The sequence below is a fragment of the Branchiostoma floridae genome, chromosome 2, assembly GCF_000003815.2.
Source record: "Branchiostoma floridae strain S238N-H82 chromosome 2, Bfl_VNyyK, whole genome shotgun sequence".
Lineage (NCBI taxonomy): Eukaryota > Metazoa > Chordata > Leptocardii > Amphioxiformes > Branchiostomatidae > Branchiostoma > Branchiostoma floridae.
The window spans coordinates 4470273-4483883 of record NC_049980.1 but is presented as its reverse complement, the minus strand read 5'-3'; the positions used below and the strand labels follow the sequence as shown (position 1 = coordinate 4483883).

The 13611-nt window shown below is 40.5% G+C and overlaps 1 protein-coding gene across 1 annotated transcript in view; it reads left to right on the top strand.

The window, feature by feature from the left end:
- Nucleotides 1–6: 6 nt before the first annotated feature.
- The window catches only part of LOC118410653 (gamma-tubulin complex component 5-like), a 21075-nt gene continuing 7470 nt past the window's right edge, over nt 7–13611 (top strand). Inside the window, exons 1-8 of the mRNA XM_035812455.1 lie at nt 7–175; nt 1166–1388; nt 1770–1825; nt 2684–2833; nt 4725–4840; nt 5683–5838; nt 6677–6795; nt 7261–7501. Coding sequence (XP_035668348.1) covers nt 65–175; nt 1166–1388; nt 1770–1825; nt 2684–2833; nt 4725–4840; nt 5683–5838; nt 6677–6795; nt 7261–7501 — 1172 coding nt within the window. The 5' untranslated portion in view covers nt 7–64. The remainder of the gene's footprint in view (nt 176–1165; nt 1389–1769; nt 1826–2683; nt 2834–4724; nt 4841–5682; nt 5839–6676; nt 6796–7260; nt 7502–13611) is intronic.

Below are 13611 nucleotides of genomic sequence, written 5' to 3'. Positions count from 1 at the left end.
CCAGTACAGCAGTGATCCGTTCTACAAGTCGGCAGACAGAACCCCCCTGACCGAGACCCAGACCATGAGGGAGAGTGTGTGGGTGTTGGGTGGCTGTCAGCAGTCTTTCCTGTACAAGAGCAGGGAACAAAAACTCCTGCTGATGAACAACATCAAGGTGTCCCACATCACACCTGTAAGTACAGAAAATCAAGTCATACATTGTACACAAATTGCCAACACTCATACTCACTATTTCCATGGTTTGATTATACTGCTGCTGGGATCCCTGACGCAGGGGTAGGCAGCAGTCGGCTAGTCAAAATGATGTAAATTGTATTTACATATACAACCTAGTGTATTCGGTATCACCCACTCAAGATACCAGTCAGATCTCAGGTAGGATCGCCCTATGTCTGATTTTTTGTTTAAAAAATGGCCAAAAATAGTCAGTATTCATTTTGAAGGCATATGTAAACAAAATAGCATAGGCTGGGCCACTATACCCTTCAAGTTGTGCCTAATTTCTACTCATTTGGCCCCAAAATGACACCTACATGTACATGTACATGTACAATGTATGTGAATCCGTAAATACTGCCAACGGTGTCGCCCATTCACAAGTTTTTGACAGACAATGCCGGCGGGAAAAATGACGCTGCTCCGGCAACAAAAAGCTACGAAAATTTGAAAGAATAGCCCTAAATTTTGGAAACGTTTCAATTTTACATCAGTTGGTATAACAATACTATATGAATCATACAGGAAGACCGTTCAACAGTGATAATGTTTCTCATGTGCAAATGTACAGGTTCGTGGAATTAAACTATTTTAAAGACCATTAACTTTGAAGTCATTGTGTCTGTCCTATCTTGTCACTTTTTCTTTCTTTGCACAAGAAGACCACGTGTCTAAAACGACCACTTTGCACTGGTCCCCAGGGTGGTCTTCTTAGACAAGTTTCACTGTACATCAATTGAACGAAGTCTTCTTCGTTACACAACCTTCTTCCGTAAACGTTTCGATGAAAATCTGTCGCCTTCATCAGTACAAAAAGATTTTGTACTGATGAAGTTGACAGAAGTTTGAGAAGGTTGTGTAATGAAGAAGACTTTGTTCAATGTATGTGAAACTTTTGTAAAGTCCAATATTGTGACTTTTGACTTTCTGTATTATACATTTACAGGATGCCCTACAGAGCATACTACAGAAACTAGCCTGGTATGGTGACATCACTCACAAGCTCCATCACATGATTGACAGTGTGATCACACGATCGTTTGGTTGCCATGACAACGGTGAGCCCAGTGTGAGCCGGACACAACAGGCTTTCACGTCAGCACTGCTGCGATGCTTGCAGGACTTCAACAAGAAGTTGGCAGCTTTGGAGAAAAGACTAGTTTTACAAGGTTTGTTGCTTGCTGGGAAACTCATAGTCTCTACCAGACTCCAGCCTGGCTGAATACATGTAGTAATACTAATAGGGGACTTTGGCCAAGTTAGGAATAAAAACCTAGTAAGAGTTAATTGGCTCAAGGGTGAACTGGGGGCTTGACTGCAAAAGACTAACAAATCCCATGGCAACTTATTTGTCCCTATTTGGCCAAATCTCTTTTTTGATCCAGCTGACTCATCTGCTTTGAAACTAGGAAATTCAGACATTGAGAAGATTGACATTGTGATATGTCGGTGCCCAGTGTGGTACAGATCCTCTCCTGGATACTAGACTGTAATTGTACAGAATTACAATCTCTTACATATGCATTTTGTTGTTTTCTTATTTTCTACAGAGGAGCTGATTACCCTGTCTACCATGATGGGGACACTTCAGGAGCAGTTTGGAGATGTGAGTACTGCAACATGACAAATCAAAAGTCATATAATGCTAAATACATATAGCAGTTGCTCAAGCAACTACATGTAGATATGATTTTGGAATTTTGGTGTCCACTGGAGTAACTGCTATTTGGCATATCCTATTGCCTGGATGTCTAACCTTCATTGACATACATGTACATGTAAGTCGCCACCAGTTGGGACAATTTAATCATAGTCAAGGTACCATCTTAAGACTTCTTGTCATTTATCTGTTTTAACTACAAACAACACGAAAGGCTCATCACATTAAACAGTTTTTAGATTGTACAATACATGTACTGCGTCAAACACTTTCCATTTGAATAATTTTCAATATAATTTGCTGTTTACTATTTAAATTCATGTACATAGCCTGGTATTCAAACCTTTTATAGCTGCTGAGTCTCTTCGTCTTCTAAAATATGCAAATAACATTGAGTGGACAAAGACAAGTCTATTGTTCAATGTCTCTTACAATGTACCTCAGAGTCTGTATGCTGACAAGAGCTTCAATAGACTTCTTTTCTTGATTTCTTTCTGACTGTCCTGACAACTTGTAAAATAGAGACCTTCCAATTTGAAATTCCTGTGTTAGAAACAAAACATCCAAAAGAAAAAAAATTCTAGATGTGTGTGTGGTTTGGAGTTCTTCATAATGTGCCAACGTTTTGCTTGATATTAGTTCTATTCTGTGCCTCAGCATTTGAGATGTGGTCTTTGCACGTAATCTCTAAGAATCTTTTAGCAGTATTTCATCTTGTGGTCTTTTTTCTATTCTTCACTGACGAATTTACATGCAAATGTCAAATGTTCATGTAACATAATTGTACATGTATTTTCCCTACAGTTGGAGATGTTATACACAGTGTACCAGTTGGGTGTGGTCAGTCCCTCCACGGACAAGACAAACGATGTACTGAAGGCCTCCAGACTACTGTCAGTTCTGTATCAGAACATCCTACAGTACAACACCCTGGGAGATGCTGCAAACACTAAGGTATGTAAATACTGAAGGCCTCCAGACTACTGTCAGTTCTGTATCAGAACATCCTACAGTACAACACCCTGGGAGATGCTGCAAACACTAAGGTATGTGTACTGAAGGCCTCCAGACTACTGTCAGTTCTGTATCAGAACATCCTACAGTACAACACCCTGGGAGATGCTGCAAACACTAAGGTATGTACTATACTGAAGGCCTCCAGACTACTGTCAGTTCTGTATCAGAACATCCTACAGTACAACACCCTGGGAGATGCTGCAAACACTAAGGTATGTAATACTGAAGGCCTCCAGACTACTGTCAGTTCTGTATCAGAACATCCTACAGTACAACACCCTGGGAGATGCTGCAAACACTAAGGTATGTATACTGAAGGCCTCCAGACTACTGTCAGTTCTGTATCAGAACATCCAGTACTGTAGTACAACACCCTGGGAGATGCTGCAAACACTAAGGTATGTACATTGTAATACTGAAGGCCTCCAGACTACTGTCAGTTCTGTATCAGAACATCCTACAGTACAACACCCTGGGAGATGCTGCAAACACTAAGGTATGTATACTGAAGGCCTCCAGACTACTGTCAGTTCTGTATCAGAACATCCTACAGTACAACACCCTGGGAGATGCTGCAAACACTAAGGTATGTAATACTGAAGGCTTCCAGACTACTGTCAGTTCTGTATCAGAACATCCTACAGTACAACACCCTGGGAGATGCTGCAAACACTAAGGTATGTATACTGAAGGCCTCCAGACTACTGTCAGTTCTGTATCAGAACATCCTACAGTACAACACCCTGGGAGATGCTGCAAACACTAAGGTATGTATACTGAAGGCCTCCAGACTACTGTCAGTTCTGTATCAGAACATCCTACAGTACAACACCCTGGGAGATGCTGCAAACACTAAGGTATGTGTACTGAAGGCCTCCAGACTACTGTCAGTTCTGTATCAGAACATCCTACAGTACAACACCCTGGGAGATGCTGCAAACACTAAGGTACATGTATGTATACTGAAGGCCTCCAGACTACTGTCAGTTGTGTATCAGAACATCCTACAGTACAACACCCTGGGAGATGCTGCAAACACTAAGGTATGTATACTGAAGGCTACTGTCAGTTCTGTATCAGAACATCCTACAGTACAACACACTGGGAGATGCTGCAAACACTAAGGTATGTCATAGCCACAGTATTGTCCAATTTTTCTTTAACATAACTTCTTAATAAGGCCATAGCAAGTAAATTTTATGGATGACATCCTCTTAAAACAGAATTCAAATTTGATGCAAGAGGGCAATAAAAAACAAGATAGGTAGTACATGTATGTAATCTCATGTAAATAATCAAGATGCCCAAATTTCCACTGTAAATTTTGTAAATGTAACAACAATTGTAGTGGCAAAGCATAGTGCTATGAGCCAACATTAGCCTTGTCTTATTCCTCTATTCAAGAGGCACACACAAAGTGACCAAGGTACATGTACACATGTAGTTGCACTGCGCTTACCAATTTGGAAACTACACTCAAGGCTTCATGTATCACACAAGTGTCTCTTCCACTTCAATCAACAACTACCAAGAAATTACGTTGTTTTACTTCTTCAAGTTCAATCAAGGCTTCATGTACCTCACTAGTCACTAGTGTCACTTCTACAAGACAATATAATGAAGGCTACCACACATCATGTTTACCATCTCCCTAGGGGAAAGATTTTTTTGTTATAAATTTGTTTTTCCAAAATCAGGCAAAAATTAATGAGTGAATTGCTGTGGCAGTTAATATTGCTAGAGTTCTACTTACATCAAAATGTGTCGTCAAGAATGCAGTTAGTGTAACTGGTAACCAGTGTTTGTTGTTGTTGTTTTCTCTGCTCAGCTCCCCTTGTTGCTGCCCCTATGGATCCAGACATTACGGCCATACCTGGAGATTATAGATGGGTGGGTAAACAAAGGGAACCTCATCGACCCTGCCATGGAGTTCATCATACAGAGGTACGTTCTTCTATTCATTAATCCTTTTGATTCATATTTTAACTGTGGCATTCGCATTCTTATGTGAATTATGTCTTTCATAGTTTATAACCCTATGGTAGCTGGACCAGATACATGTACTCTGTGTCTATTGTGTGTTTTAAATCATTCATTCAACCTTCCTGACTACTGAAAAATTTTTGGGGGGGATTTTGTGGTGTTACATCAGATTGTTGGGCTCAGAACCAAGTGGTAGAGGGTTTCAATCCCGTCATGTCACTAATCTTGTGCCCTTGGGAAAGGCGCTTTGCACGATTTTTGTCACTCCGCCATGGTGTAAGAATGAGTACCAGACTTTGGTTGGGGAGGCAAAAGGCAATGGAAGGAGTCAGTTGGGCTTCGCTTTCCATTACCGTGCCTTAAGAAACTGCAGTGAGTGGATTATTAACCATTGCTCAATACAGCCTCAAAAGTCTTTGGTACTACCGGTACCTTTTCCTTTTGTCTGTCCTTTTTATATGGGTCCGACTAATAAAATAAAGACATTTAACTTGAGTGTAGTGCCACACTGTCCTCAAAATCTCTTTATTTGTAATATTTGTCTTATAACAAATAAAACAAATCATCATCGTATGAGAGGAAGTTAACAAATAAAATCTTTATGATTTCAGACTGAAGGCAACTTTTTTTTTTAGTCAAACTTTTTAAGATTATTTTTGAGTTCTGAAGTTATGAGTGTCATCCACACACAATGTACATATATAAACAAATCAACATCTCGTAATCACATCTTAATAATTCTTATATAACCAGAAGACACATGCTCTGACTTTAGAATTTATTTGATCTCTGTATGTTGACAGGAATGGAAAGGTAGATGTTTTCCACGAGGATTTCTGGGAGTCAGCGTTCCTTGTGTCCTGTTCTCCCGTGCACCAAGACGACACACCCGGAAGTTCCATGAAGGAGGATGGTCAGGAGGAAAACTTACATGAAGGGAAGACGGACAAAGAAACAAGGTGCAGTAGTGTGAAAATAGTATTACTAGGGATGTGTATTGGTACCATTTTTTTCCGTCCCTCGGATAGGACATAAAATGGTGGTCCCATGTCTGGGGAGAGCCATGCCCCATGCACGTTAAAGAACCCCCACACGTGCGATGGTGCAGTGTGGGATGGTGCAAAATCTTTCCGTCTAAAATTGGTGATTCTCTACAAATCACCCGGACTCCAGGAAGAATAGTGACATATCAGTCACTAATGCATGGGTATCTGTATAATAACTGAACCAAACCAAACCAAACCAAATCAAACCCAGCACCAGTACAATAACACAAAGTCATTTAGGATAGAGCAAGTTCATTTTAAGGAGGACATTTTCCACAGACTCCAAATTTAGTGAGAGTGTAAGAAAACAAGATGGGTAAAACAAGCTAGTTAGATGTCTAGATTTTTAGAATAGACACTGTTTGATTATACATGTAGTGACAAAACAATTCCAAATTGGTATTCAGTCATATGTTCAACCTTACTTAGTATTGTTTGTAAGTTACTAGTAAGTGTAGATTTTATGATGAAGGCAACATTTTTCTTTGCCAACCTTGCACAATGTGTCAGGTTTGGGTTGTCCCTAGGATCCATTGAATCAAATTTAGTACAGTACCTTTTGGCCTTTCATGTATATCTGAAAAAATAAGACATGCTTTTACATTTTAGTTTGTTTACAAAATGTAGGTACAGGTTTACCAGATCAGGATGTTACATGTAGGCTTTATCAAATGTGTTTAATACAATGTTGTAATTGGTAAACCCCATTTTAAGGCTTCTCATTCCAATTCTTGTTCTTGTTTTGAAACAGGGAGAACCAGGAGGAAGAGTTCATTCCAGTGTTCCTCAAGTCGGTGTTTAAGGAGATTATCCTAGCAGGGAAGTCCATGGAACTACTCAAGGCTCTGGGCAAGATGGGAGGGAGAGTCGGTCAGTGCTCAGATTTTGCTCCTCATTTATCATTATTGAATGTTATTATTACAAACATTTTCATATCATAAGCAAGGTCCGCTATTCCTATTTATGGTTCTGTAACAGAATTGAACTCACTCATTCACTATCCGTGGTAAGAGTATACTGCTGCTGGGACCCCTGACGCAGGGGTAGGCAGCAGTCGGAAATATTTTAAACAAAACAAAAATTAATGTAACACTGGATAGTTTTGCTTCTTTCCTAGAACTGCAGCACCACCTTGCTCTATTTCAGGTCGTTTTCCCATTTATACATGCCAGAGCCTCAAATAAAGTAAGCACTCAAATTTTAGCAATAACTTGCAGCACCTTTCAATTTTTGAAAAGTTTAAAAAGTCTATACTACTATCATCATGATTGTATTTCCACGTATGCCTGCAATTAGCCTTTGCATGAAGTTGATTAGTATCTTCTTCCCTTGCAGAGTTCCCAGTTCCGCTGTATGAAGAGTTTGTCCAGTCCCTGCAAACCTTTCTGGAGGTAACAGACGATCTGGACCAGACCGGTTCCAGTCTGTGTCCACCAGACCATGTGGGACCTGTCATGGTATCCAGTGCCATGTTACACAGAGTACTGGACACAGCCGTGAAGGACAGTCTTCTAGATAAGAACTTTCTAAAGGCCATTGTGATGGATTCATCGGAACAAGAGCAAGATGGAACAAGGTAATTATTGATTCCGAAAATAATTTCATCATGTTGGTAGGTCATAGGACATAGGAATTTTCTTTTAGTAAAGTTTTACACAACCAGTTACTGTAATTCCTGATTTTTTCCATGTACTTTTATGTTCACGGTTTTCACAGTGATGACTGTAACTTGAACTTATCATTACTGATAACAAATAATACAAGATACTTTTTCATATGCACCTGCTGCCACCGTGAACATTTAGTTCTGAGAACAAGTCAAATTTTCACAGACCGTGAAAGTTTGGTACCGTGAAGACAAAGTGAATTACGGTAATCTCACCTGCTGACGTTTCAATGTCTGTCAGACATAATCCTCTGCGAACTGGAGTTCTGCTTCTCACTGCTACATGACTGCTTCTCACTGCTACATGTATATGACATTGCGGCCGATGTAGGTGGCACTTTTGCGTTGAGAACACTATATTGTCGGAGATACTATTTGTACCATTTTTTGTCAAGCGTCAAACTGAGGAAAACTTGTTTGTAACTTCACCGCGAACTTAAAACCACCGCAAACATTTTTCTATGGCAGTAGGAGACTGCAGTGCATGGTGCTACTGCAAACTTAAAACCAGCGCAAAAAGTCCTTTTTCCTGCTATTGTGAAATTAAATCTCCGCAAACTTAAATGCAGTATGCTGATGTCACTGGCATGCATTCAAAGCTCTGATTGGTTCGTGTCACAGAACAAGAAGAAGAATATTGAGGAAAGAAGAACACACCAGCAAAAACAATATGTTTGATCTGAAACTTGGAAAGAGAGACCCTATTAGGATTCAATAAACCACATCTTCACATGTACATTGTAGCAATATAATAATTATTGTTAATTAAGACTTGATAGGTAAATAACACCACAAAATACACATGTAGTCCATTGAGGCATCCAACATCTGCACATATACACCCTGCTAAGCAAGCAATTATTACTAACATTATTTCTATAATTATGGCTTAAAACTTTCCGTAGCAATAGATTTCAAAATATGGTAAAGCTGTGTCTATACATTCAAGGACGTGACATCTAAGAGATGTCAATGATGATTTCAACTGAAGGACAAGAATGACGTATTCAAAGTCTTATTCAATAATTCTTCTCATATTTGCTACCTGCATGCCAAAAAGGTCGGCAGTGCAGGCATATTTCTTGGAAAAGATAGACTGTTAAAAGCAATTAGCATCCCTAAGCATGGTTACTACTAGTTGTTCACGACATAGATGTCATAATAAAGGCAACTTAGTTTTCAGGCCAAAATTTCTTTTTATTTGCATGCTTGCATCAGTTTTGGGATCTAATGTCATTCATATAATCAAATCAACATGGCCTTATTTGAAGAAAAAAAATGTTGCCTTCCCTGACAATACGGGAGCCCCTAAATCTTAGTCTAAGTGAGTTTTGCCCATCTTGTGCTGCAGCTGTACTTTAACATACATGTACATGATGTGCTCGACAGTAACCTCTTGCAAACTACATTTCAGGGACCATCCATGAGTGACGGCTAGCAATTGCAAGCATTCAAACTTAGAATTCTTTAATGTCCCTTTGAAAGCAGCATATTACTGTTGCTGCATAACAAACATATTCACTTGCTGGCAGCTTCACTAACGTCACCCCTCAGATTCCAACCATGCCTCCTGTCAACAAGACCGGCAATGAGGGAATATTTCTTATAAAAGGGGGAAAAACCAATTAAGAGGGCTGCAGGTTGTACACAATAGCTGTTGTGTTGGTCTAGCAAATGTTATGTAGGCATGGCAACAGTAGGGACCAATCAAATCAAAGCATAGATCTACAAATATGACATCATAGGAAAGTTTGTCCAAACTAGAATTTAGGCAACATTTTTGAGAAAATGCTGGATGTTTTCTTCCCAGTAATTTATAATGCCTCTTAAGAAACTATAATAGGTTTGCTATGATTGCAAACGTGTAATTACCAAATATATACAGGTTTTGCGATAATCACAAACTGGTGATTGTAAATATTTGCATTTCGTTCATATTTTGCTGTAATACTATGCTCTGCATGTAATACTGTAAAATGCAGAAACTTTTGCGGTGGTTTAATGTTTGCGGTTTTCACGGTGGCCACTTCACAGCAAACTTAAAACCACCGCAAACATTTTTCCATGGCAGTAAGAGATTACAGTGCATGGTGCTATATACTACGAACTTAAAACCACAGTGAAAAGTCCTTTTTCCCGCTGAAATTAAATCCCCGCGAAATTAAATACATTTACAGTATGCTGATGTCACTGGCATGCATTCAAAGCTCTGATTGGTTCATGACAGAAGAAGATTTATTGAGGAACGAACAACAGCAAATTTTATGTTTGATCTGAAACTTGGAAAGAGAGTCACCCTATTAGGATTCAATAAACCACATCTTCACATGTACATTTTGTAGTAATATAATAATTATTGTTAATTAAGACTTGATACTTAGGTAAATAACACCACAAAATACACATGTAGTCCATTGAGGCATCCAACATCTGCACATATACACCTGCTAAGCAAGCAATTATTACTAATTTCTATTATAATAATAGCTTAAAACTTTCCGTAGCAATAGATTTTAAAATATTGTACAGCTCTATTTATGCATTCAAGGACGTGGCATCTAAGAGATGTCAATGATGATTTCAACTGAAGGACAAGAATGACGTATTCATAGTCTTATTCATTAATTCTTCTCATATTTGCCACCTGCATGCCAAAAAGGTTGGCAGTGCAGGCATATTTCTTGGAAAAGATAGACTGTTAAAAGCAATTGGCATCCCTCAGCATGGTTACTACTAGTTGTTTTCAAGGGTTGCTATATGTATCTATGGCAACAGCCCACGTAAGTCTCATTGAGCAAAGCGCTGTCGTGCCGTTCCGCGCTCTCCCGCAGAATCAAACCCGTTACGATCAGGTGTAGACGCATCGTCGCTCCTGCCTTCGAATCCAGCCATAAACTGAATCAGAGTCCGCCACAAATAGAGAATCTTACAACCTGCCTCAGACTGTAGAAGATTCAGCTCCACCATGTTCAACAACAGCTCCAACCCATGGATGCTCCCCGAGGAGACATCTGCTCCTGAGTTTACAAGCTTACTCGGCTGCTACAGGTGGCATCTACAGAACAATACCGCATCCATCGCACAAGCCGACGAAGCCTGCTCCATGCACGAGGACCTTGTGAGACTGGGAACAGGGACTGACATTGTCTTTTCCCTGATAGGACTTATCGAAATCATCGCCAATGCTGTTGTGATCTTGGGAATCATCGGTACAAAGAACTGCGCAAACCCATCTACTTCTTCCTGGCAAACCTGGCAATGGCTGATGTTTTTGCAGGCATTGGACTCCTGTATCACACAGTAGGTCATGTTGGACACAATCAAATGTATGACTTTTCAGTGACTTATTTAAACTTCCTCATATTCAGTCAGATGACTTCGGCATCAGCCCTATCTCTATTGTCTATAAATAGCTATGCTGGTGTAAAGCATGCTATATACTTCCACATCCATGCCGATAGTGCTAAACTGCGTGCAGTCGTAGCTATGATTGTTTCGTGGATTATTTTCTCCTTGTTTGCCTTCTCCCCCAGTATGGGCTGGAACTGTCTCCATATGGAGACCCTGACCACTGATACCTGCACTTATTACTTTCCCCAGGCCTATATCATCATGTGCCTAAGTATAATGTTCTTGATGTGCATGGTCATGTTGTTCACAAATATAAGTGTGTATGTAGCGATCAGAGACCGAGAAAAGAGAAGGCTTGAACAGGCAGGGGTTCCCCCGGGGGTAGAAGGAGAAAATGGTCCTGTACAAAACATAGCGGGGGGTAACCAGCCAAACAATGCTGCACAAGAGGAGGCACTGAGGAAATATGAAGCAAGGGTGTACAAGTCCAGGACTGTAATGATTTATGTAGTTGTGGCTTTTGTCTTTTGGCTGGTACCCCTCCTGCTGATGGCAGTGTGCAGTCGTTACCCAAGTACCTGTGCTCGCTGGATTGGTCCGGAAATATTATTTTCATTCTATTCTCTGAACTCGATCATAAACCCGATGGCAACCCTCATCCGCACGGAGGAGTTAAGGGATGCAATCCGGCAAAAAATGACAGGCATCCATCAGACACTTGTCACCGTGATGCGAGGAAACCGTGTGGACCCACAGGGAGACCAAGCTGGAACAGGAGGTCCCCCAAATCTACAGCAAGGTTCTGCACATGGAGAGGGACAAAACACACCAGGTCTGGCTCCAGATGATCAGCCTCAAGTGGGAAACCAGAACCAAGCTGGAACAGGAGGTCCCCCAAATCTACAGCAAGGTTCTGCACATGGAGAGGGACAAAACACACCAGGTCTGGCTCCAGGTGGACAGTCTCCAGTGGGAAATCAACACAATATCATCCATAATGCCAACGGAATGGGAGGGCCAGAGGATTCGCACAGAGGGCCAGGAAACGGAGATATTGCCATAGTGGACATAGACTGAAACGAACTGACTTGGAACCACTGAACATACTGCTTAATCTACAAGTACAATGTTACAGCACCACTAAACAACAGTGGCAAGTACTGTTATGTAGTCCATGGTTACTCTGTGGTGTTAAATAATGGAAAATGTTTAACTTAGTTTACATGTATATGCCTTCCAATAGTAACTGTTTATCATTGATAGATATAAAACAAGGCACTGTAAATTGCTTGCATCAATTTTGTAGAATAAAACTTGTTTTATTCAATTTTATTGTCACCTTGATTATGACTTTATAATGAATAAAGATCTTCTAAGCCATGTTTGTGCTTGGTTGTACTTATTTCTACAAACAAACAAGAGTTCTTAGAACATGGCCATCTTTCCTCAGCCAATCAGGAGCGAGTATTTCTTGTGACTATATCCACATAGTATGGTGTCCCTAGGGGTAGGGGTGTACTAAGTAACGAATAAATTGACTAAGTTGGAGACGCCCACCATTCAACTGAATGGTCTCCCTTGGGGTAGGGGTGTACCAACCAACGAATAAATTGACTAAGTTGGAGACGCCCACCTTTCTCATGCAAATAAAAGCAATTAAAGAATTAACAAAAAGGGAAACAGCAAATCAACCTATGTTACTGAACATCTTTATTCATAACATAAACAAAGGAAATTCTTACGATCTTGAAAGAAAGTCAGAAAACGAACAAGACAATAATAAAGAGTTTCTTGTAACAAGAAAATGTACAAACAGCGTTACATCAAACTTTCAAAGACATGAAAAATATAACCTCCTTGGTTACATCAAGCTAGGGAACAGGCTCCCAGATAGTAAAGAAAAACTAGTAGAGATGCTACATAAAAACATGCGAGTTAAATTGATCAAAACGATCAATACTTCCATAAACGAGAAACAAACTAAAAATGCAGGAAGATAATGCATGATGTGGTCTACCAGGAACGGGTCAAACTGGGAACAGGACAGCTCGTCAGAACGGTTGCTCCAGCACAGCAGGGCGAATGAAATGGGGGAGGAGGCAGGAGCGACATCGGCCGGTCTGTCTGGCAAGAACTGGTCGGGATCAAAACTACAGAACAGTTTGGCAGAGATGCCACCATGCTGCAGCAAAACGTTTTACACCAGCTCGAGCTGGAACTCAGACATGTCGGGTTGTGTACGGAACTCGCCTGAACATACTGTGAAAACGGCTGAACATACTCGAGAAAATGGGCCTCCCTGAACATACTCGAGAAAATGGGCCTCCATGACATGCCACGTCCTGCTCATTTGAGGTCAGGTTGGGAACTGGGATTGATCTGACATACACCCACAGAACAATGGCATTGTGGTGCAAAAAAGTGTTGTAAAACCAGACATGAATTTCACACAAGCCTCATGAGGAAAGGTGTGAGGCGCCATCACCAGGGTCATGAATGGGAAATAGGAGAAGAATATAGCCTGTCTGTTCGCTTGCTAGGAAAACAAACTGCATGTTTCTAATGACTAAAAAAGTGTATTTTGCTTCGGAAAGATGGCCATGTTCTAAGTCAGATAGATCCTGGTAGTGTCCTGACTATGTGGATTTGGTTTTCACTGCCAATGAAGC